A 20,150-nucleotide genomic window follows, 5' to 3' on the forward strand; every position below is an offset into this window, starting at 1 on the left:
ATGCGACTATAAGCTGTTCTCTCATCAAGGGATCATATTTTCACCCATCAGACTATTCTCAATTTAATGTTGTCTTTAGTATAATGTATTTCAATTTAGAATGTTCCTGCCCATTTGATAATGGACCAGAGGCAGGGGAAAAATACATGTCATCTGTATGCACTCGAATATCAAAGGTAGGCCGCAATCCCGCTGGTTCGTTTTTTTCAGTCATGCTGGGTAAGCTACTCCAGTTATTTCACTCCATGCATCAACCACTGTTTGGCTCTCCAACCCTGTTCCTGCAGCTACCCAGTGCTTAATTTGGGAAATCAAGTAAAATCTGTTCGGGAACATCAATAGTAACATGTTTTAACAAGAAAACATATTTCATTAAACTGTTGACAGCCCCGCTCAGTGCTCTCGAGAAAGGAATGAAGGAGAGAGAGGTGACGGAAACGCACAGTGGTGAGATATTGTTACGGTTGTTTAAAGGAGCGGACCAAGATGCAGCATTTTCGTAGTTCCACATATTTATTTAAACGTGAAACTTAATGCAATACATAAATAACTTGAAAATAGAAAAACAACAAACCGTGACACAGGAGGAGCAAACATACTCACAAGACAATAACCCACAAACCACAATGAGAAAAACCCCTACTTAAATATGATCTCTAATCAGAGGCAATGAGGATCAGCTGCCTCCAATTATAGATCAACCCCAAACAATCCCAACATAGAAATAGACAAACTAGAACCTAAACATAGAAATAGAAAACATAGACAAACCAAAAACACCCCGTCACGCCATGCCCTACACTACTATAGAAAATTACATCTTACTAGGGTCAGGATGTGACAGATATTCTGTAGTTAAAGATAATGTCAGCCTATTAGTTATGATTCCCATGTTTTAAGCACCAGATATTGAAATAGGTTTAGAATATTTATTGAAGAAATGGAATGGATGTGAGAAGGATTCAGGAGGCGAATGAGAATGGGCAAGAGGAAGCTGAAGGCTGCAGATGAAGGATCCGTGGGGTGGACTCTGTAGAGTTTGGCTTGGAGTTTCAGGTAGACATCATCAGGCCGTGGTACTTAGGCTGCTGTGGTGATGATAATCCCCCCGGGAGATCCTTGGAAGAACCTAAGAGATACTAGATAGAAGGAGGAGAGATAAAAACCGTAATAAGGCTAGTACCGCACAGTGTCGTGCAACGCGACATGCACTGCAGAACACAGGAGGAATGTTAGATTGGTCAGGTAGGGTGGCAAGGGTGATAAAGGAGAGTGAGGACAGATGTGTAGGCTGATTAACAATGAGCTGCAGCTGATGCTGTTGAGGAGCGTTGTTCACGGCAGCTAGTTAAAGTGTTGCAACGGGCTTGGAAGCTGATTGGGAGTTAGTAGCAGCTGGTGCTTGTTGAGTTAGTAGGGAGTTACGTTCAAGGCAGCTAGTTAAGTGTTGCATTCAAGTCTGGTCTTGTCACCTGAATTTTTGTTCATTCTTAACACCATAAATATAAAAAATGCCGTATTACTAGGTTATTCAAAATCACTATAATTGTAGGCTAACTCTGTAAACAGCCCTGTACAATCAATAAACCAACAGCATCGGTTAAGCCTATACGTTCTCTCCCAGGCTCATGGATAGAAAGTTTGGAGTGTATCACAAGGTAACCAGTCCTTGCAATATGCATAATAATACAGTCCACACTCAAAGGCGATTACTATAAATTGTTTAGACCAATTATGTACCAAATACACCTTAAACAATTTTTACAAATGTTTTTCTGCCATGCGTAATATGCGGTAGGCTATGTATTGTATAATGGCACAATCATTATTTTAATTCAGGGTTTTTTTGGGGCTTGGGCTCATATATAGGTCAATATGTATGCTTACGCTATAATATGCCTATGGGTGTTTTGAATCACCTTAGAAAGCACTGTCCATTTTGTTGTGTTAGGCTTTGAAACAACATTCACAACCACCATGTTTTCCACTCACTTTCAACCTGTTGTTGAACTTCTTTCTTCAAATTGATCAATCACGGTGAGGTGAATTATAAAAGCATGATACTGTTTTAATGATAAGTGTTTGATGTGATTTTCGATTACATTTGCATTGATATCAAAGTTGTTAGAGGGTCAATAGAGCCCTGAGTACCAGGCCATTAGCGACCTGATGGTCATTAGCGAGTTGTGTACTATCACATGTCCACAGTGCATAAGAGGAGATTACCGTGACACAACGATCACGGCAGTAATATGGTCACCGCAATAGCTCTAGTCATGTGTGAACAGGGAGTACAGGAGGGGACTGAGCACTCATCCCCGTGGGGCCCGTGTTGAGGATCAGAGAGGCGGAGGTGTTTTTGCCTACCTTCACCACTAGGGGTCGGCCCATCAGGAAGTCCAGGACCCAGTTGCACAGGGAAGGGTTCAGACCCAGGGCCCTGAGCTTAGTGATGAGCTTGGAGGGCACTATGGTGTTGAAGGCTGAGGTGGAGTCGAGGTGGGATAAGGCAGTGTGCAGTACAATGGCGATTGCGTCCATCTGTTGGGGCGATATGCAAAGGTGATACGGTCCACAACTAGCCTCTCAAAGCACTTCATTATGACAGAAGTGAGTGCTACCAGGCAATAGTCATCCTCTTTGATTGCCTTACGGATGTCATAGCTGGTCTGTTTTACACGTTCATGTTCCTAGTCACCTTGCCATAGTTAAATGCGGTGGTTCACACTTTCAGTTTTGCCCGAATGCTGCCATCTATCTACAGTTTTTGGTTTGGATAAGTTCTATTCGCCACAGTGGGAACAACATTCTCTATGCACTTTGATTCTATTCTCTGGGGTGACCCTGAACATTTCCCCATCCACAAGATCAAAACAAATGATTGGGGAGACCAACGTCCTTGCCATGGGAGCGTGCTGTTTAAGTTTCTGCCTATAGGTGGGGAGGAGCAGAATGGAGGCGTGATCTGATTTGCTGAAGAGAGGGCTTGGGAAGGCCTTGTAGCCGCCCCAGTAGGGAGAGTAGCAATGATCCAGGGTCTGTGTTGCGCTTGTAGCACAGGAGATGTGTTAATAGAATTTCGGTAGTGTTTTCCTCAGATGTCCTTTATTAAAGTCCCTAGCTACAGTAAATGCGGCGTCAGGATATGCGGTTTCTAGTTTGGACATAGTCCAGTGTAGTTCCTTAAGAGACGTCGCAGTAATCATGTAACAAACCCCTCCACCTTTCTTTTTCCCGGAGAGTTCTTCCTGTCCGCACGATGGACAGAGAACCCCACTGGCTGAATGGATAGGGATAATATATCCAGAGAGAGCCATGATTCTGTGAAACAGAGTATGTCACAGTCCCTGATGTCTCTCTGGAAGGAGATCCTCACCCTGAGCTCGTCTATTTTATTGTCCAGGGACTGAACGTTAGCAAGTAATATACTCGGAAGCGGTGGATGGTATGCATGCCGCCTGAGTCTGACTAGGGCCACACTCCTTCTACCTCTTCTATGGTGTCTGCGTTTTGGTGCAGCCCCCGAGATAAATATAGCTGCCTCGCGAAGTTTAAACAAAGGATCCAGGTCAGGGAAGTCAAATTTCTGCTTGAATTTCTGGTAAATGACCACAGATCTTTCCAGCTGTAGGTAATAATATAAGAAACGTTCTGAGGAAATAACTTAAGAAATAACAGAAATAAATACATAAACATTCTGCTAGAAACAGGGTGACCATGTCTGTCGGTGAAATCATGTAAATCTTGTGATTTATAAAGGTCAGTAGTTTTGAGACATTAGTGTCTGAAACTTCCCAAAATTAAGTTCCCATATTTGATAAGCATGATTTCTACATTCGGACCCCTTTCATGCAGTCAAATGATCAAATCGCCCTCTAGTGGCCACATGGGTGGAATATTATTAATATTTTTCATAATTTATTTGATGAGACAGTTTTAAGTTAGAGAGAATCCTTGCCCACTTTGCGGCTAGAACCTCCGAGTCCTTTCAAGGCCCTCTGCCCATGACAACATGACCTCACTCACCCTGCCTTGCTCTACTGTTCTGATGGAAACTCACAGTCATACCGTGACTGTCGTGATTACATTTATGAAAGACTGTCTTCTCTCTTCTCTCTCGCCACTGTGATCAGTAGTCGGGTGACTGGGGTCTCTGATTCAGTCACGTTTTTCCCTCCACCGCTACATTGGTGTTGAGGGGATCCGAACATTCCCCGATGCTGACACCAGGAAATATACTCCCATTTTCATTAAAAGCTAATGTTTCTGGATTCTGGCTTCACACAGAAATGTTGGACTGGCTTTCACCAGGGGCGAGATGACTGGGTTATTGGAGAAAAGGCTGAGCTCAGCATTCATGGCTTAGCAAAGCAGTTGTTAAAGGGTTGGCACTCATCACTTCGTGTCCCCACAATGCACATTACAGCCCAGCCAGGAGTTAGACTGTGGGTCTATGGCTGTATGGACTTTAATAGGGGGCTGAACAGTCAGAGGTCTATAACATGGATGCGTGAGGGAGCATAGAGCAGTCTTCACACGCAACCTAGAGGTCAAAGGTGAAGACGCCGCTCTCCTTTACGGGTCCTCAGGACAGACAGAGGAGGATAATTGAGGACCATGACCCCGATACTGACCAGTTGGGTTTATAGACCCATAGTATAGGGTTAGGGTTAATATTGACCGGAGGTAGGAGAGGACCACACTCAGCCTGCCTCAGCCTTCAGGCAACAGCTTTTGTTTTGACTGTTATTGTAGCTTGGTGAAAGGGGCAAGCAATTCATAATTTTTGTCATGTTCAATCAAGATAGAATAAAAGCATGACTTTTTACATGTTTTTGCAGCACCACCTCTTGGTATTTTACTGATTGATTATGACTGAGAGAAGATAAATTAATTTAATTATTGATTATGCACATGTCATTCTCCTAGTCCCAATCACTCATATTATCAATGTCTTATTTACTTTCTCAAAAGTTGCATAACATAGGCCTACAGGAACAGAAACTTCCCCAATATTTTTATAAAATAGGTTGATGATGTGTGTGGTTAAAGGTTATCTCCATGTTGAGAAGTCCATCTGTTGATGTATGTTCCTTCACCCTGAACTCACTTCTCTGGTCACGTTGCTGACAGAGCAAAACAAATTCCAGACATTGGTATAGGGTTAACTAAAGCAGTGCAGTTTTAAGGCAAATATGCTCTTAAAAATGAAAAAGAAGGGCTTCATACTATGTCCTGAAGCAAATCAAATGTGTTTCATTGATAATCTTCATGTGAAATAATTACTGATTGAATTTGACTGTGGGTGATCCAGGGTCTATGTATATCACTTTATCTGCAGAGTCTGAATGTCCAGGTAGAAGAGGTGCGTATCCGGGCTATCTCCTCCCAGCGTAAGAGGGTCCCCATCACAGAGGGCTACCTGGAGGTGAAGGACAGGGGGAAGTGGAGGCAGATCTGTAACGAAGAGTGGACAGAGATGAACAACAGGGTCATCTGTGGGATGTACGGCTTTCCTGGAGAGAAAGGATACAACACTAAAGTCTACAAGTAAGCTTTACTATTACTAGTTCATTACTATGGACTAACTCATTCAGCCTTACTATTACTAGTACATTACTGTGGACTAACTCATTCAGCCTTACTATTACTAGTACATTACTGTGGACTAACTCATTCAGCCTTACTATTACTAGTACATTACAGTGGACTAACTCATTCAGCCTTAATATTACTAGTACATTACTGTGGACTAACTCATTCAGTCTTAATATTACTAGTGCATTACTGTGGACTAACTCATTCAGCCTTACTATTACTAGTCCATTACTGTGGACTAACTCATTCAGCCTTACTATTACTAGTACATTACTGTGGACTAACTCATTCAGCCTTACTATTACTAGTCCATTACTATGGACTCACTCCTTCAGCTGTGGACTTCTGAGTTCCTTCATCTTTTACAGGCTATGAGAGCAGGAGTCAGGAGGGTCAGCTAGTAAATGTTAATATTAGCACTCCTCACCTCTATTAACCCGCCAGACAAGATGATTATACTCATTATCAACACGGTTGAGCTAACCTAAAATGTGCTGTACAGCGGGGTTAGCCAATTCCAGAAGCCATTGTACTTTTAGCACAAGATGCAGATGGGCACAACCTTGCTCTTAAAACTGTCAATAAATAAAAGTCTAAAACTCCCAAGTTGAACTGGACAACATCTTTATTCAGGAAGCGTAGGGTAATATTTCTGTAAGTGTTCTATGTATTATAAAAAACAAGGATGTTTGTATAATGTTTACTCATCAGGTACTGTAGAGAAGATCATGTTTTCACAGCAGGCTAAAATGAGAAAATAACCATTTTAATTTAGTGCACTTCAACAAAATCCAAATCAACTCAATTTAAAGTCTTGATCTCCTGTCTCAGGCTGCTGGCCAAGCGGAGGAAGAAGAACTACTGGGACTTCGGGGTGAACTGCACGGGGAACGAGGCCAGCCTGCATGGCTGTAAGCTGGGCCGCAAGGTGGAGCTGAAGGGGAACACCACCTGTGAGAAGGGGATGCCCGTAGTGGTGAGCTGTGTCCCAGGACGGGCATTTGCTCCCAGCCACGCCCAGGGCTTCAGCAAGGCCTACAGGGTGGAGGTAGGTTAAATCATCTGGAACGAGAGAGTGCTTATGATATGATAGAGATGTGAATACTACAGTTTGAGCTGTTTCTGGCCTTGTATCTTGTATTGAAATTGAAAGCATTCAGAAGAGGAAAAATTATGAAGAACAAGACCCTAGGAAAGTCCTGAGTTGTTAAAGACATGCTTCGGAACTTTGGCGACTACTTTGGGTTGGATGTGTCAATGTGTTGTTCATACGTGCATAATCTATGAGTAGAATTAGCCACGAAATCCCTAGTTTGAAAGCGAATGTTTTTCTGGAAGCTGTGCTGCGCCATTTTCCCAAAATGTTCCCCCAAGTTGGCCAGCCCCCTAACAATTCGAGTTCAAGCCAATGACCTAGAGGTCTTCATAGATCCACCTGTTCCCGAATACCTGAGACCCGAGCGGGTCCGGATCCAGAATTCTAAATAATGTCACAGGTCTGGGTCAGATCTGATATGATTGTCACGGGTCTCGGGTATGTGTAATTTTAAGTGACTTGTCCAGAAAGGCCCATACCAATCCGAACACGACTGCTTCAATAGAGAAAGAAATGTTATAATTCATGCTGCTGCTCTTGCTTTTTACGAGTGTGGCGCGTGTAGCTTGTTGTTGTTGTTGGCCAATTATAAGTCATCAAAGCAGCCTCTGTGTGTGGCAAAAGTTAGGAGATATCTAATCAATGGAAGATGGAATTAAATGACAGAATTAAAATTTAAAGGAGAATGATAGGCTACAATGACCAAGAGGCAACATTTGGGCTGCTACTTAATATTCTGAATGGAGTTGTTGTTATTTGTAACTGTAAGATGAGAAAGTGCATGCACTGCAGCCTCATTTAGCCTAGCTAGCTAAGGTACTATGTATTCATATTTGATGATAAATAACCTAGCTATGTCAGCTATTAGTCTATTATAGTAGCTTAAAAAATGACTTTCTGCTGCTTCCATCACTCAGATCGGACGGTGTCTGTATCCAACCAGGTCTATAGGAACGGGTCTAGTTGTCACACAGCCCCACCCATCTCTTTAAGGATTCACATGTGAGGTCATGTAGTATAGTAAAGTAAAGTAGTATAGTAAAGATTAAGACTAAAAGTGGTGGTAGCCTACAATAAGGAAAAATTCCAGGTAAACCGAAAGTGTCCAGATTAAAATATTTAATGAGTATTAGATGACGCTTACCCAGACACACTTGTCTAAATTGATGGGTCATGTGAAATAAATGCTATGACCCCCAGCCACATCCAGTGGTGGAAAAAGTACTAAATTGTCATATTTGAGTAAAAGTATGAATCATTTCAAATTCCTTACATTAAACTAGACGGCATTGCCAGGGGCACACTACATCACTCAGACATAATTTACAAACGAAGCGAGTCTGCCAGATCAGATGCAGTAGGGATGACCAGGGATGTTCTCTTGATAATTGTGTGAATTGGACAATTTTTCTGTCAAAATTGAATCAGTACTTTTGGGTGTCAGGGAAAATGTATGGAGTAAAAAGTACACTATTTAGTTTCAGAATGTAGTAAAAGTAAAAGTTGCCCAAAAATATAAATAGTAAAGTAATGTACAGATACCCCCCAAAATTACTTAAGTAGTACTTTAAAATGTTTTTACTGAAGTACTTTACACCACTGCCCAAATGCCTTCACACCACTACATTAGCATACTTTATATACACTTACACACATACTTATCACATAGTATTCCATACATAAGTTAAGGACACTTGATACAGTAACATGATATTGTTGTGGTATGTCAAAAAATAATGTTACGATCACACATATCAATATTCATTTTATATACAGTTGAAGTCGGAAGTTTACATACACCTTAGCAAACTACATTTAAACTCAGTTTTTCCCAATTCCTGACATTTAGTCCTATAAAAAATTCCCTGTCTTAGGTCAGTTTGGATCACCACTTTATTTTAAGAATGTGAAATGTCAGAATAATAGTAGAGAGAATTATTTATTTCAGCTTTTATTTCTTTCATCACATTCCCAGTGGGTCAGAAGCTTACATACACTCAATTAGTATTTAGTAGCATTGCCTTTAATTGCTTAACTTGAGTCAAACGTTTTGGGTAGCCTTCCACAAGCTTCCTACAATAAGTTGGGTGAATTCTGGCCCATTCCTCCTGACAGAGCTGGTGTAACTGAGTCAGGTTTGTAGGCCTCCTTGCTCGCACACGCTTTTCAAGTTTTGACCACACATTTTCTATAGGATTGAGGTCAGGGCTTTGTGATGGCCACTCCAATACCTTGACTTTGTTGTCCTTAAACCATTTTGCCACAACTTTAGAAATATGCTTGGGGTCATTGCCCATTTGGAAGACCCATTTGCGATCAAGCTTTAACTTCCTGACTGATGTCTTGAGATGTTGCTTCAATAGATCCACATAATTTTCAATTCCTCATGATGTCATCTATTTTTTGAAGTGCACCAGTCCCTCCTGCAGCAAAGCACCCCCACAACATGCTGCCACCGCCGTGCTTCACGGTTGGGTTGGTGTTCTTCGGCTTGCAAACATCCCCCTTTTTCCTCCAACCACAATGATGGTCATTATGGCCAAACAGTTCTATTTTTGTTTCATCAGACCAGAGAACATTTCTCCAAAAAGTACGATCTTTGTCCCCATGTGCAGTTGCAAACCGTAGTCTGGCTTTTTTATGGCGGTTTTGGAGTAGTGGCTTCTTCCTTGCTGAGCGGCCTTTCAGGTCGATATAGGACTCGTTTTACTGTGGCTATAGATATTTTTGTACCTGTTTCCTCCAGCATCTTCACAAGGTCCTTTGCTGTTGTTCTGGGATTGATTTTCACTTTTTGCACCAAAGTACGTTCATCTCTAGGAGACAGAACGCGTCTCCTTCCTGAGCGGTATGACGGCTGCGTGGTCCCAAGGTGTTTATACTTGCGTACTTGTCAAGGTATGCGTGAAGGGCTGTAGGAAGTCAGGCGCAAGAGAGCAGATATTTGGTAGCAAAACGGAGCCTTTTATTTGGCGAACCAAAAGCACACGTCACAAACGAACATGAAATACAAATAGGGGTTGAACATAACCCAGCGCAACCAGCCTAACGTGAAAACATATAAACAATACCACACAAAGACATGGGGGAAACAGAGGGTTAAATACACAACACATAATGAGGGAAATGAGAACCAGGTGTGTGGCAAAACGAGACAAAACAAATGGAAAATGAAAAATGGATCGACGATGGCTAGAAGACCGGCGACGGCGACGTCGACTGCCGAACACCGCCCGAATAAGGAGAGGCATCGACTTCAGCAGAAATTTCTCCCAAGGACTTGTGGAGGTCTACAATTTTCTTCTGAGGTCTTGGCTGATTCTTTTGATTTTCCCATGATGTCAAGCAAAGAGGCACTGAGTTTGAAGGTATGCCTTTAAATACATCCACAGGTACACCTCCAATTGACTCAAATTATGTCAATTAGCCTATCAGAAGCTTCTAAAGCCATGACATCATTTTCTGGAATTTTCCAAGCTGTTTAAAGGCATAGTCAACTTAGTGTATGTAAATTTCAGACCCACTAGAATGGTGATACCGTAAATTATAAGTGAAATAATCTGTCTGTAAACAATTGTTGGAAAAATTACTTGTTTCATGCACAAAGTAGATGTCCTAACCGACTTACCAAAACTATAGTTTGTTAACAAGAAGTTTGTGGAGTGGTTGAAAAACGAGTTTTAATGACTCCAACCTAAGTGTATGTAAACTTCTGACTTCAACTGTATCAATATTTTGCTAAATCTTGCAAAGTGGATGGATCTCTATAGAAGGTGTAAACGGTACTGCCAAATGGTTACTTGTATAGTAGCGATATAAGAAATAGTGTCAATATAAATAAAATATGCAGTATGTACAAGAACAATATCAATAACGATATCAGTGATAGACGAGGTAATTATATGCATACAATCAGGGGTAAAGTGACTGAGCAGCAGGATAAAAAACAAATTGTAGCAGCAAAGTATGGTGTGTGTGAGTCATTTGAATAGAGGCACTGCAGATAGTGCTAATGACTGGTCCGGCCGAACCACGCATGAACAAGGGAATCTATATTCGGAGAGCCTGTTTCTGTCCTGCCCTTGACTTTGGTTTAGGACATATGATGTCCATAGCCTCTTCGTTGCAAAACTCCCTGATCTTCTAAAAAAAAATGAGTTTCTCTAGCTGTGTCCAGTCCAGGTGGTGCTTGTACAGGCAGACCATCTATGGGAGGAAGGATGCGCAGCAGCTGATACCTGGTCCCGACAGTCCGAACGCTCCTTGGCGACAACACCAGGCTCCAGAGCATCGAAGCTGTTAAACAGGGAATAAAATTTAATCAGAAGACATAATTGCACAACATCAATTTAACTCCCAAGTTTAGATAAGAAGAGTATCCTCATACAATGCAATGAAAATTATTTTCACCTGAAGTGCTGGTACTGCTTGATCTGTGGCAGTGGCCTGAAGTACGGAGTCAGGTGTTGTTGCCAACCATAGCTTTCCACCAGCACCGTATCATCCTCCAGTCCAACCAGCTGTGATATGTTAACCCCTGTCACAGTACTGACCTTCACAACACTAACAATTTCAAAGTGTTCACTCTGGTCTTTCTGAAGCACTGCTTGATGTGGCCGAAGCACCAGTCGGGGGCAAACTTGGTGTGGCCTGTGATCAGGAAGTGAAGGTCCAGACTGTTTTCTGGTTCAGTAGGGGCCCCCAGAGACATAAATACATGTAAGATCAATAAAAGTAGTGCCAATCATGTTGGAGGTCAATTAAATAATCAAAACGTGTTTATGCATTACATACCAGGTGTTGTCATCGATTCCTTGTAGAGACGCCACACTGCTGCTTTTGTCACATGGGATGACAGCAGCTTTCCGCCAAAGTGTTTGTGTTCTGGGTGGCGTCCTGGTAATACCTCTGCATTATCCTCTGCGTAGTTGTTGATGGAGTTCACCACATGCTGCAAGTCCTCATGCTTCAGGTGTAACCTGTGCTTGCTTGGGCCAGCTCTCTTTTTGATGGGAGGCATTAGAACATTCTCCTTGTATGACTGGTGGAGGAGTCAGGCGTGTTCTACTGATGCTGAAAGACAAATTCCAGATACAAATATTTTTGCATTATTATACAATAGATGCGAAATGGTATTCTGAAATATCACTATACACAGTTCATACACGTAATGTTAGCTAGCCAGCCATCTTACGTTATCTAGCTAACAGCAAGCTTTAACTTGTTGTCTTTTGTTTAGACGTGTAGCAAGCTAAATAATGAACCATAAGCCTAATCCGTAGAGTACTAGCAATACAAACTGATTGTCATTGCTAGCTAAAGTTAAACCAAATAAGTTCAATATTAGCTAGTTAGCTAGATAACATTAGGTTATAACTAGCTATGCGAAATGGCATTCTGAGAAAACATCACTAAGGTTACACAGTTCATACACGTAAGCTAATGTTAGCTAGCAATCCAGCCATTTAACCTCAGCTAATGTTAGCTAGCTAACAGCAAGCTTTAACTTGGGGTCTTTTGTTTAGACATGTAACGTTAACAATAGCGAGCTAGCTAACAATGAACTATAATCCCAAGCCATAAAGTACTAGCAATACAAACTGATTGTCATAGCTAGCTAAAGTTAAACAAATAGGATCAATGTTTGCTACTTAGCTACCTAACATTAGGCTATAACTAGCAATGCGAAATGGCATTCTGAGAAAACATCACTAACGTTACACACAGTTCATACATGTTGATCTCTGTTTCTTCCCCATCACTGTCATCAGAAGACTCTACAATGTCTTTTTCAATTAAAATGTTATTACCTAAATCAGGGATTTCCTCATCTTCTGGTTAATTTTTCAGAGTCAGAGAGAGTTAGCATGGCACGATCGTCCTCCAGGAAGTAGTCTTTCAACTTTTTCCCATTGACCTTTGTCGATAACGCCTGATAAATTCAGGGCAGCAATGTTATTGAGAGCAGTAGCAACATATTTGCAGTTCTCTTTTGAAAAAACCTGCAGTAGAAAGGATTATGTCCGCATAATGAGCAACTCATTTTATAGACACAAGATGCTACACTGCAGACCAATATGAAACTCATTTCTCGGCATGTCCAGCCCACTCATTATCTTAGCCAATCATGGCTAGCAGAAAGGTTCCGACTTTTTCTTTGGCTAAACCAACTAGACTCATAATTTAACAACTTTATTCATATTTCCAAATGGCATCAAATTTTGTTATTAAGGCCCATGAAAGTTCACATGTTCGAGGAGGCATTTCTGCTAAAAAACACATTTTGATTAAAAATAAATGTTTTACGTTGAAACGGTTCTCATGTGAAGTCGTGACTTGCGACATGCGCCTAGTTTCCTGAAACGGGTCACATACTGTATGTGACATAGTACACAATTTTCAGGGACCACTTTTGGCTTGTGAGCGCTACTTTCAGAACTACTGGCTAAAATGTATACAAAAATACAGGAGAATCTCTTTAATGTTATGTAAAATCGACTCTTTGTCACGCCTGCTCCCGCTCCCCCTTTCTGGCGCTCGAAGGCACCAGGCTGCCCATCATTACGCACACCTGTCACCATTGTTACGTGCATCAGCGCTTCATTGGACTAACCTGGATTCCTTCACTTTGTTGATTCCCCCCTCTATATCTGTCTGTTCCTCAGTTTGATCCCCATGTCAGCATTAATGTAGTTTTGTTGCCCCTGTCCAGACACTGTCCATGTTTTGTTTCATGTCCATTATTTATTAAATGTTCACTCCCTCTTACTTCTCGTCTCCCAGCGTCTGTCCTTACAGAATGCTGACACCAATATTGGAAGCATCAGGGAGTTTTGTTTTTTTGTTTTGGTTGGTGACGTTGGGTCCGGGTGCCGCTGCTGATGGAACTGGGGGTGCCTCAGCTGGCTCATCAGGCTCAAGAGGTTTCCTTGCCTCGGTTGGCTTGGCAGGCTCCCACCCCACATCATGCCTCAGCCGGCTCGTCGGGCTCCCACGCCTCAGCCGGCCCGTCAGGCTCAGGTGGGACGCCGGGTGCCGCCCCTAGGGGGGGGGGTACTGTCACGCCTGCTCCCACTCCCCCTCTCTAGTGCTCGAGCGCGCCAGGCTGCCCATCATTACGCACACCTGTCACCATCGTTACGCGCATGCCCCCTCGATATCCGTCTGTTCTTCAGTTTGATCCCCGTGTCAGCATTAATGTCATTTTGTTTCCTCTGTCCAGATGCTGTCCGTGTTTTGTTTCACGTCCGTTATTTATTAAATGTTTACTCCCTGTGCTTGCTTCTCATCTCCCAACGTCCTTACCCTCTTCTTAGATTTCTCCAAACACAGCTACATTGTGCACATTCTGTTTACATGTGATTAAACTCAGAGACCCCAGCTGTAGAACACTGTGTTGGAACACTTTACTAATGAGTCATGAACTCTGGACTAAAGAGAGAATAGATACAGTACACTGATCTCAAACCCCCTCTCTCTCTCATAGTAAGTCATAATTAGCCCAAAATGTATGAAACAATACAATATTGTTTGTCTTTGTGGTTCTACTAACAAAATCGATATGGACTGCTACAGTAAAGAATACATACAGATGTCTCAAAGTAAATGTCTCATTGGACCTATTCAAAACAGTATGTCAACTGAATGTGAACTATTGTTTCTCAGTAACAGTAGGCCTAACTGTTGCACCATGAATTATTTCCGCAGCAACCCCTGGTGCGTCTGAGAGGTGGGGCCAACATAGGAGACGGGCGAGTGGAGGTGCTGAAGAACGGCGAATGGGGCACCGTCTGTGATGACAACTGGAACCTAAAGGCAGCGTCCGTGGTGTGTCGAGAACTGGGCTTCGGGAGTGCAAAGGAGGCCCTCGCTGGAGGCAGGCTGGGACAAGGTAGGTCTCTCTCTCTCTCTCTCTCTCTTTCTCTCTCTCTCTCTCTCTCTCTCTCTCTCTCTCTCTCTCTCTCACCTTCTCTCTCTCTGTCCTTGCCAGGTAAATGCCTTCTACATGCCAACCAAGAACATTCACCAACTGTTATGGAATAATTGATTCATAGTCATCCAGTTAGTCTCAGACCAACCACCATCTACCAGAGCCTTTTGGCTCGCTGCCATCATCCACTATTCAGATACAGTATAACCACACAGTGACTCTGTAACATACTGTCTTTTCTACTGTGTTTCTGCTGTCAGTCTGTGTCAGACCACCTTGGCTCTACTTTCAGAGAAAACACTGCCAGAGAAATGTTCCTGTCCAGTCACATGCTGGAGACAGTAACAGCAGGAAGGGACTGATCATATGTATTGTTGTGGAAAATCCATTATTTTCACATGGATTATTTAGACTAGAAAGACAACCAGAGGTGGCACCAAGTCACTATTATTCGAGTCACAAGAAAATCTTGCGTTACAACGTCCAAGTCAAGTCCCAAGTAGAACGGGTCGAGTCTCGAGTCAAGTCCAAGTCGTGCATTCTAGGAGCAAAAATGAAATCTATGCATGCAATGACTTGTTCAACTACAAATCTTTGTCTATTTATTGAGGCTACCAGACAGACCTTTTAAGTATTTTGTCTGTATTTTTTTTTTATTATGTAACAATTCATTTCAACAACAAATTCCAAATGCAAGCTTCATACCAAAAGACCTATAGGCTTATGTTTGTAATTCTTGCTTGATGCCCCATTGCTGGTGAGCTTTCAAAATAAACAGTTAATATTATTGATCACCAAACATTTTTGGAGCTGCATATTTATGGATATCCTCTTTCCCTACAATTTGAAGTTTGCACCGCACCCGATCCTATAGCTGTACAGAAAATCACCAATCTGTTCGCTAGCTCAGTAGTGCTCAAACTTTATGACCGCGACCCACCCAAAAGCAGTGGTACAAAACTTGTGACCCCTGCGCACACACATGCACACACAATGGCTGCGCAAATGTAGCCTGTCATTACAACAATAAACCGAAATTCATTTTCAAAACTTAAGATTAGATTTGCACATTTTGGGGAATATTGAGAGGTGGAAACTTTCCGTGGGAATTAACGGGAATATATGGGAATTAACGGAAATATATTCAAATTAAATTTAGTACCATTTAAATGTAGATGTTTTTTTGCATTAGATATATTTACCATATCATATGGAGACAGAAACATAAACCTTTTACATTATCATAAGTAGACATAATTGCAAATTATTAAATCCTTCCAATAGAAATAAAAAAAACTATTTAGTTACGAATTGAACTTTAATTAAATCTTCACATGGGATGAATTCACTGAACGACAAAAGAAAGGGAATATTGAATGATCCCCAATGATCCATCGCATCTTCCAAAGACGTTTTCAACATACATCGGTAAAATGATAGTCTAGAAACAAAATCTTTGGTTGTCTTCATCTCAGGCTTCAATGTCTTCTCCCTGGACCTCCTCAATATCCACCTCTTGAACATCAGAATCTGAGGCCTCATCTCCACTGTCACTTTCCAACCTTGTTGAGGATGGCTTGTTGTCAGGCTCAAAAAGCCTAAAATTTGCCCGGATGGCTACCAATTTTTCAACCCTTGTATTGGTCAGCCTGTTGCGTGCTTTGGTGTGTGTGTTCCCAAACAAGGACCAGTTGCGCTCTTTTTATTTTATTTATTTTTATTTAACCTTTATTTAACTAGGCAAGTCAGTTAAGAACAAATTCTTATTTACAATGACGGCCTACCGAAAAGGCAAAAGGCCTCCTGTGGGGACGGGGGGCCTGGGATGAAAAAAATAAATACTATATAAATATAGGACACAACACACATCACAACAAGAGAGACACAACACTACATAAAGAGAGACCTAAGACAACATAACAAGGCAGCAACACATGACAACACAGCATGGTAGCAACACAACATGACAACAACATGGTTGCAACACAACATGGTAGCAGCACAAAAACATGGTACAGACATTATTGGGCAAAGTCAACAGCACAAAGGTCAAGAAGGTGGAGACAACAATGCATCATACAAAGCAGCCACAACTGTCAGTAAGAGTGTCCATGATTGAGTCTTTGAATGAAGAGATTGAGATAAAACTGCACAGTTTGAGTTTTTGTTGCAGCTCGTTGCAGTTGCTAGCTGGGTTGCTAGCTGGGATGTGTGTGCTTTGGGGACCTTTAACAGAATGTGACTGGCAGACTGGCAGAACGGGTGTTGTATGTGGAGAACAAGGGCTGCAGTAGATATCTCAGATAGGGGGGAGTGAGGCCTAAGAGGGTTTTGCGACAGGTATACAGGGATGACCAGTTTACAGAGGAGTATAGAGTGCAGTGATGTGTCCTATAAGGAGCATTGGTGGCAAATCTGATTGACGAATGGTAAAGGACATCTAGCCGCTCGAGAGCACCCTTACCTGCCGATCTATAAATGATGTCTCCGTAATCTAGCATGGGTAGGATGGTCATCTGAATCAAGGTTAGTTTGGCAGCTAGGGTGAAAGAGGAGCGATAACGATAGTCTAGATTTAACTTTAGCCTGCAGCTTTGAGATGTGCTGAGAGAAGGACAGTGCACCGTCTAGCCATACTCCCAAGTACTTGTATGCGGTGACTATCTCAAGCTCTAAACCCTCAGAGTTAGTAATAACACCTGTGGGAAGAAGGGCATTCTTCTTACCAAACCACATTACCTTGTTCTGAACACCTCCAAAACAAAGGTAAAGGGTAGAGAAAGCTTGTTGGACACTAAGAAAGCTTTGTTGTAGAGCATTTAACACACAATCCGTGGAGGGGCCAGCTGAGTATAAGACTATCATCTGCATATAAATGGATGAGAGAGCTTCCTACTGCCTGAGCTATGTTGTTGATGTAAATTGAAAAGGGTTGAGTCTTTGGGTACTCCCTTGGTGACAGGCAGTGGCTGAGACAGCAGATGTTCTGACTTTATACACTGCACTCTTTGAGAGAGGTAGTTAGAAAACCTGGCCAAAGACCCCTCAGAGACACCAATACTCCTTAGCCGGCCCACAAGAATGGAATTGTCTACCGTTTCAAAAGCTTTGGCAAGGTCAATAAAAATAGCAGCACAATATTGCTTAGAATTAAGGGCAATGGTGACATCATTGAGGACCTTTAAGGTTGCAGTGACACATCCATAACCTGAGCGGAAACCAGATTGCATACCCGAGAGAATACTATAGACATCAAGAAAGCCAGTCAGTTGATTATTGACAGGTTTTTCCAACACTTTTCATAAACAGGGCAAAATAAAAATAGGCCTATAACAGTTAGGATCAGCTTGATCTCCCCCTTTAAATAAAGGACAAACTGTGGCTGCCTTCCAAGCAATGGGAACCTCCACAGAATGGGGAGACAGGTTAAATAGGTTGGAGATAGGCTTTGCGATGATGGGGGCAGCAAACTTAAAGAAGAAGGGGTCTAAACCATCTGACCGAGATGTTTTTTGGGGGCAAAGTTTAAGGAGCTCCTTTAGCACCTCGCACTCAGTGACTGCTTGCAGGGAGAAACTTTGTAGCAGGGCAGGGGAAAAATAGGGAGAAGCATCGGGGATAGTCTCATTAGAAGGGGTGGGAGATGAGGAAATGTTGGACGGGCAAGGAGGCATGGCTGAGTCAAATAGGAATCCTGACTTAATAAAGTGGTGATTAAAGAGCTCAGCCATGTGCTTCTTGTCAGTAACAACCACATCATCATCATTAAGGGACATGGGCAGCTATGAGGAGGAGGGTTTATTCTCTCGGTCTTTAACCGTTTTCCAGAACTTCTTGGGGTTACACCCACGGAGCGAGAACTGCTCCTTAAAGTAACTAACTTTGGCATTCGTGATAGCCTGAGTGCACTTATTTCTAATTTGCCTGAACGATAGCCAGTCAGCCTGAGTATGCGTGTGCCGAGCCTTTCGCCAAATGCAATTCTTGAGGTGGAGTAAATCTGCAAGATCACGGTCGAACCAAGGGCTGTTTTTAATTCTAATTTTTTTATGGGGGCGTGTTTGTTAACAATACCACAAATATCAAAAAAGAAGGGCCAAGCATCTTCGACAGAGGGGATCAATCTGATTCTATACCATTTTACAGAGGCCAGTTCATGAAGGAATGCTTGCTCATTAAAGTTTTTTAGCAAGCGTCTATGACAAATCAGGACAGGTCGTTTCACTGAGGAGCCATTACGAACACAGGCTTTAAAACAGTGATCATACCTATCAGGATTATTTGTGAGGATAACATCGAGGAGAGTAGCCTTTTCTGGGTGTTTGGAGTCATACCTTGTGGGATTGGTGATAATCTGAGAAAGATTTAGGGAGTTCCATTGCTTTAGGACTTGGTCATGTGGTTTAAGCATGTCCCAGTTTAGGTCACCTAGCAGGACAAATTCAGACTTAGTGTAAGGGGCCAGGAGAGAGCTTAGGGCAGGTAGGGTACAGGCCGGTGCTGATGGAGGACGATGGCGCCCATCAACAGTCAACAAAGAGCTATTTGAAAGTTTAATGCTTAAAACCAGGAAATCAAATTGTTTGGGGACAGACTTGGTAGAGACAACCGAGCACTGAAGGTGATCCTTGGTAAAGATTGCCACTCCCCCACCTTTGGAAGATCTGTCTTGCCGAAAAAGGTTATAACCAGAAAGGTTAACATCAGTATTCAAAACACTCTTCCTTAACCACGTCTCAATAATGACCAACACATCTGGATTGGAGCTGTGAACCCACACTTTCAATTGATCCATTTTAGGTAATAAGCTTCTAGTGTTAACATGCAGAAAACCCAGGCTTTTACGAGAGCAGAAATCAGTGAAGCAGATATCAGAGCACAAGTCAGAATTGGGGCTAGCAACAGTAGGTGGACCAGGGTGTACATGCACATTTCCAGATATCATCAACAGTAATACAATCAAGGCACGGCATAGTACAGGGAGAGCTCTGCAGTGCTGATTTATGACATCTGAATGTGCATCAGATGGCAACAAGATCATATTGTACAGCAATTTCATCAGGTAACATGAATACAAAGCCGGCAAGAGGTGGTTAGAATAGGATGGGAGGCCAAAAGTCTGTGTAACCAATAGAGAGTCAGAGTCCTGAGTGTGGGAACAAACATAGTCTGTCCCCCGGTTGGGTAAAGAAAGTTTGTAGTCAACAAGGTATACAGGAGTCATGAGGCAAATGGCAAAATAGCAAGATGCACAAGAAAAATATATAACGACTTAGGGCAAGCCATTGTAAGTTCAGAGTCACTCGCCCCAACAGTGAGTGTGTGCTGGAGGCGATCGAAAGCTCGGGAGAGAGGGGTGAATGTGGTGGAGGTACCTGTACCAGACAGCTCTGAGGTGGCTGATGTTGGTGGGATTTGGAGGATGATGGAGGCAACAGGGGAAAGAGCCTCAGATCCACAAAGTCCCTTCCACCAGGTGGCTGATGAGATATGTTGGCACGACTGCCATATTGCATCTCCATCCCA

At 42.4% G+C, this 20,150-nt stretch overlaps 1 protein-coding gene across 1 annotated transcript in view; it reads left to right on the forward strand.

Moving 5' to 3' along the window:
- The window catches only part of loxl2a (lysyl oxidase-like 2a), a 72,234-nt gene that overhangs the window by 31,664 nt on the left and 20,420 nt on the right, over nt 1–20,150 (forward strand). The window contains exons 4-6 of the mRNA XM_014167933.2: nt 5,342–5,550; nt 6,430–6,646; nt 14,402–14,585. Coding sequence (XP_014023408.1) covers nt 5,342–5,550; nt 6,430–6,646; nt 14,402–14,585 — 610 coding nt within the window. The remainder of the gene's footprint in view (nt 1–5,341; nt 5,551–6,429; nt 6,647–14,401; nt 14,586–20,150) is intronic.

Source organism: Salmo salar, chromosome ssa22 (genome assembly GCF_905237065.1).
Source record: "Salmo salar chromosome ssa22, Ssal_v3.1, whole genome shotgun sequence".
Lineage (NCBI taxonomy): Eukaryota > Metazoa > Chordata > Actinopteri > Salmoniformes > Salmonidae > Salmo > Salmo salar.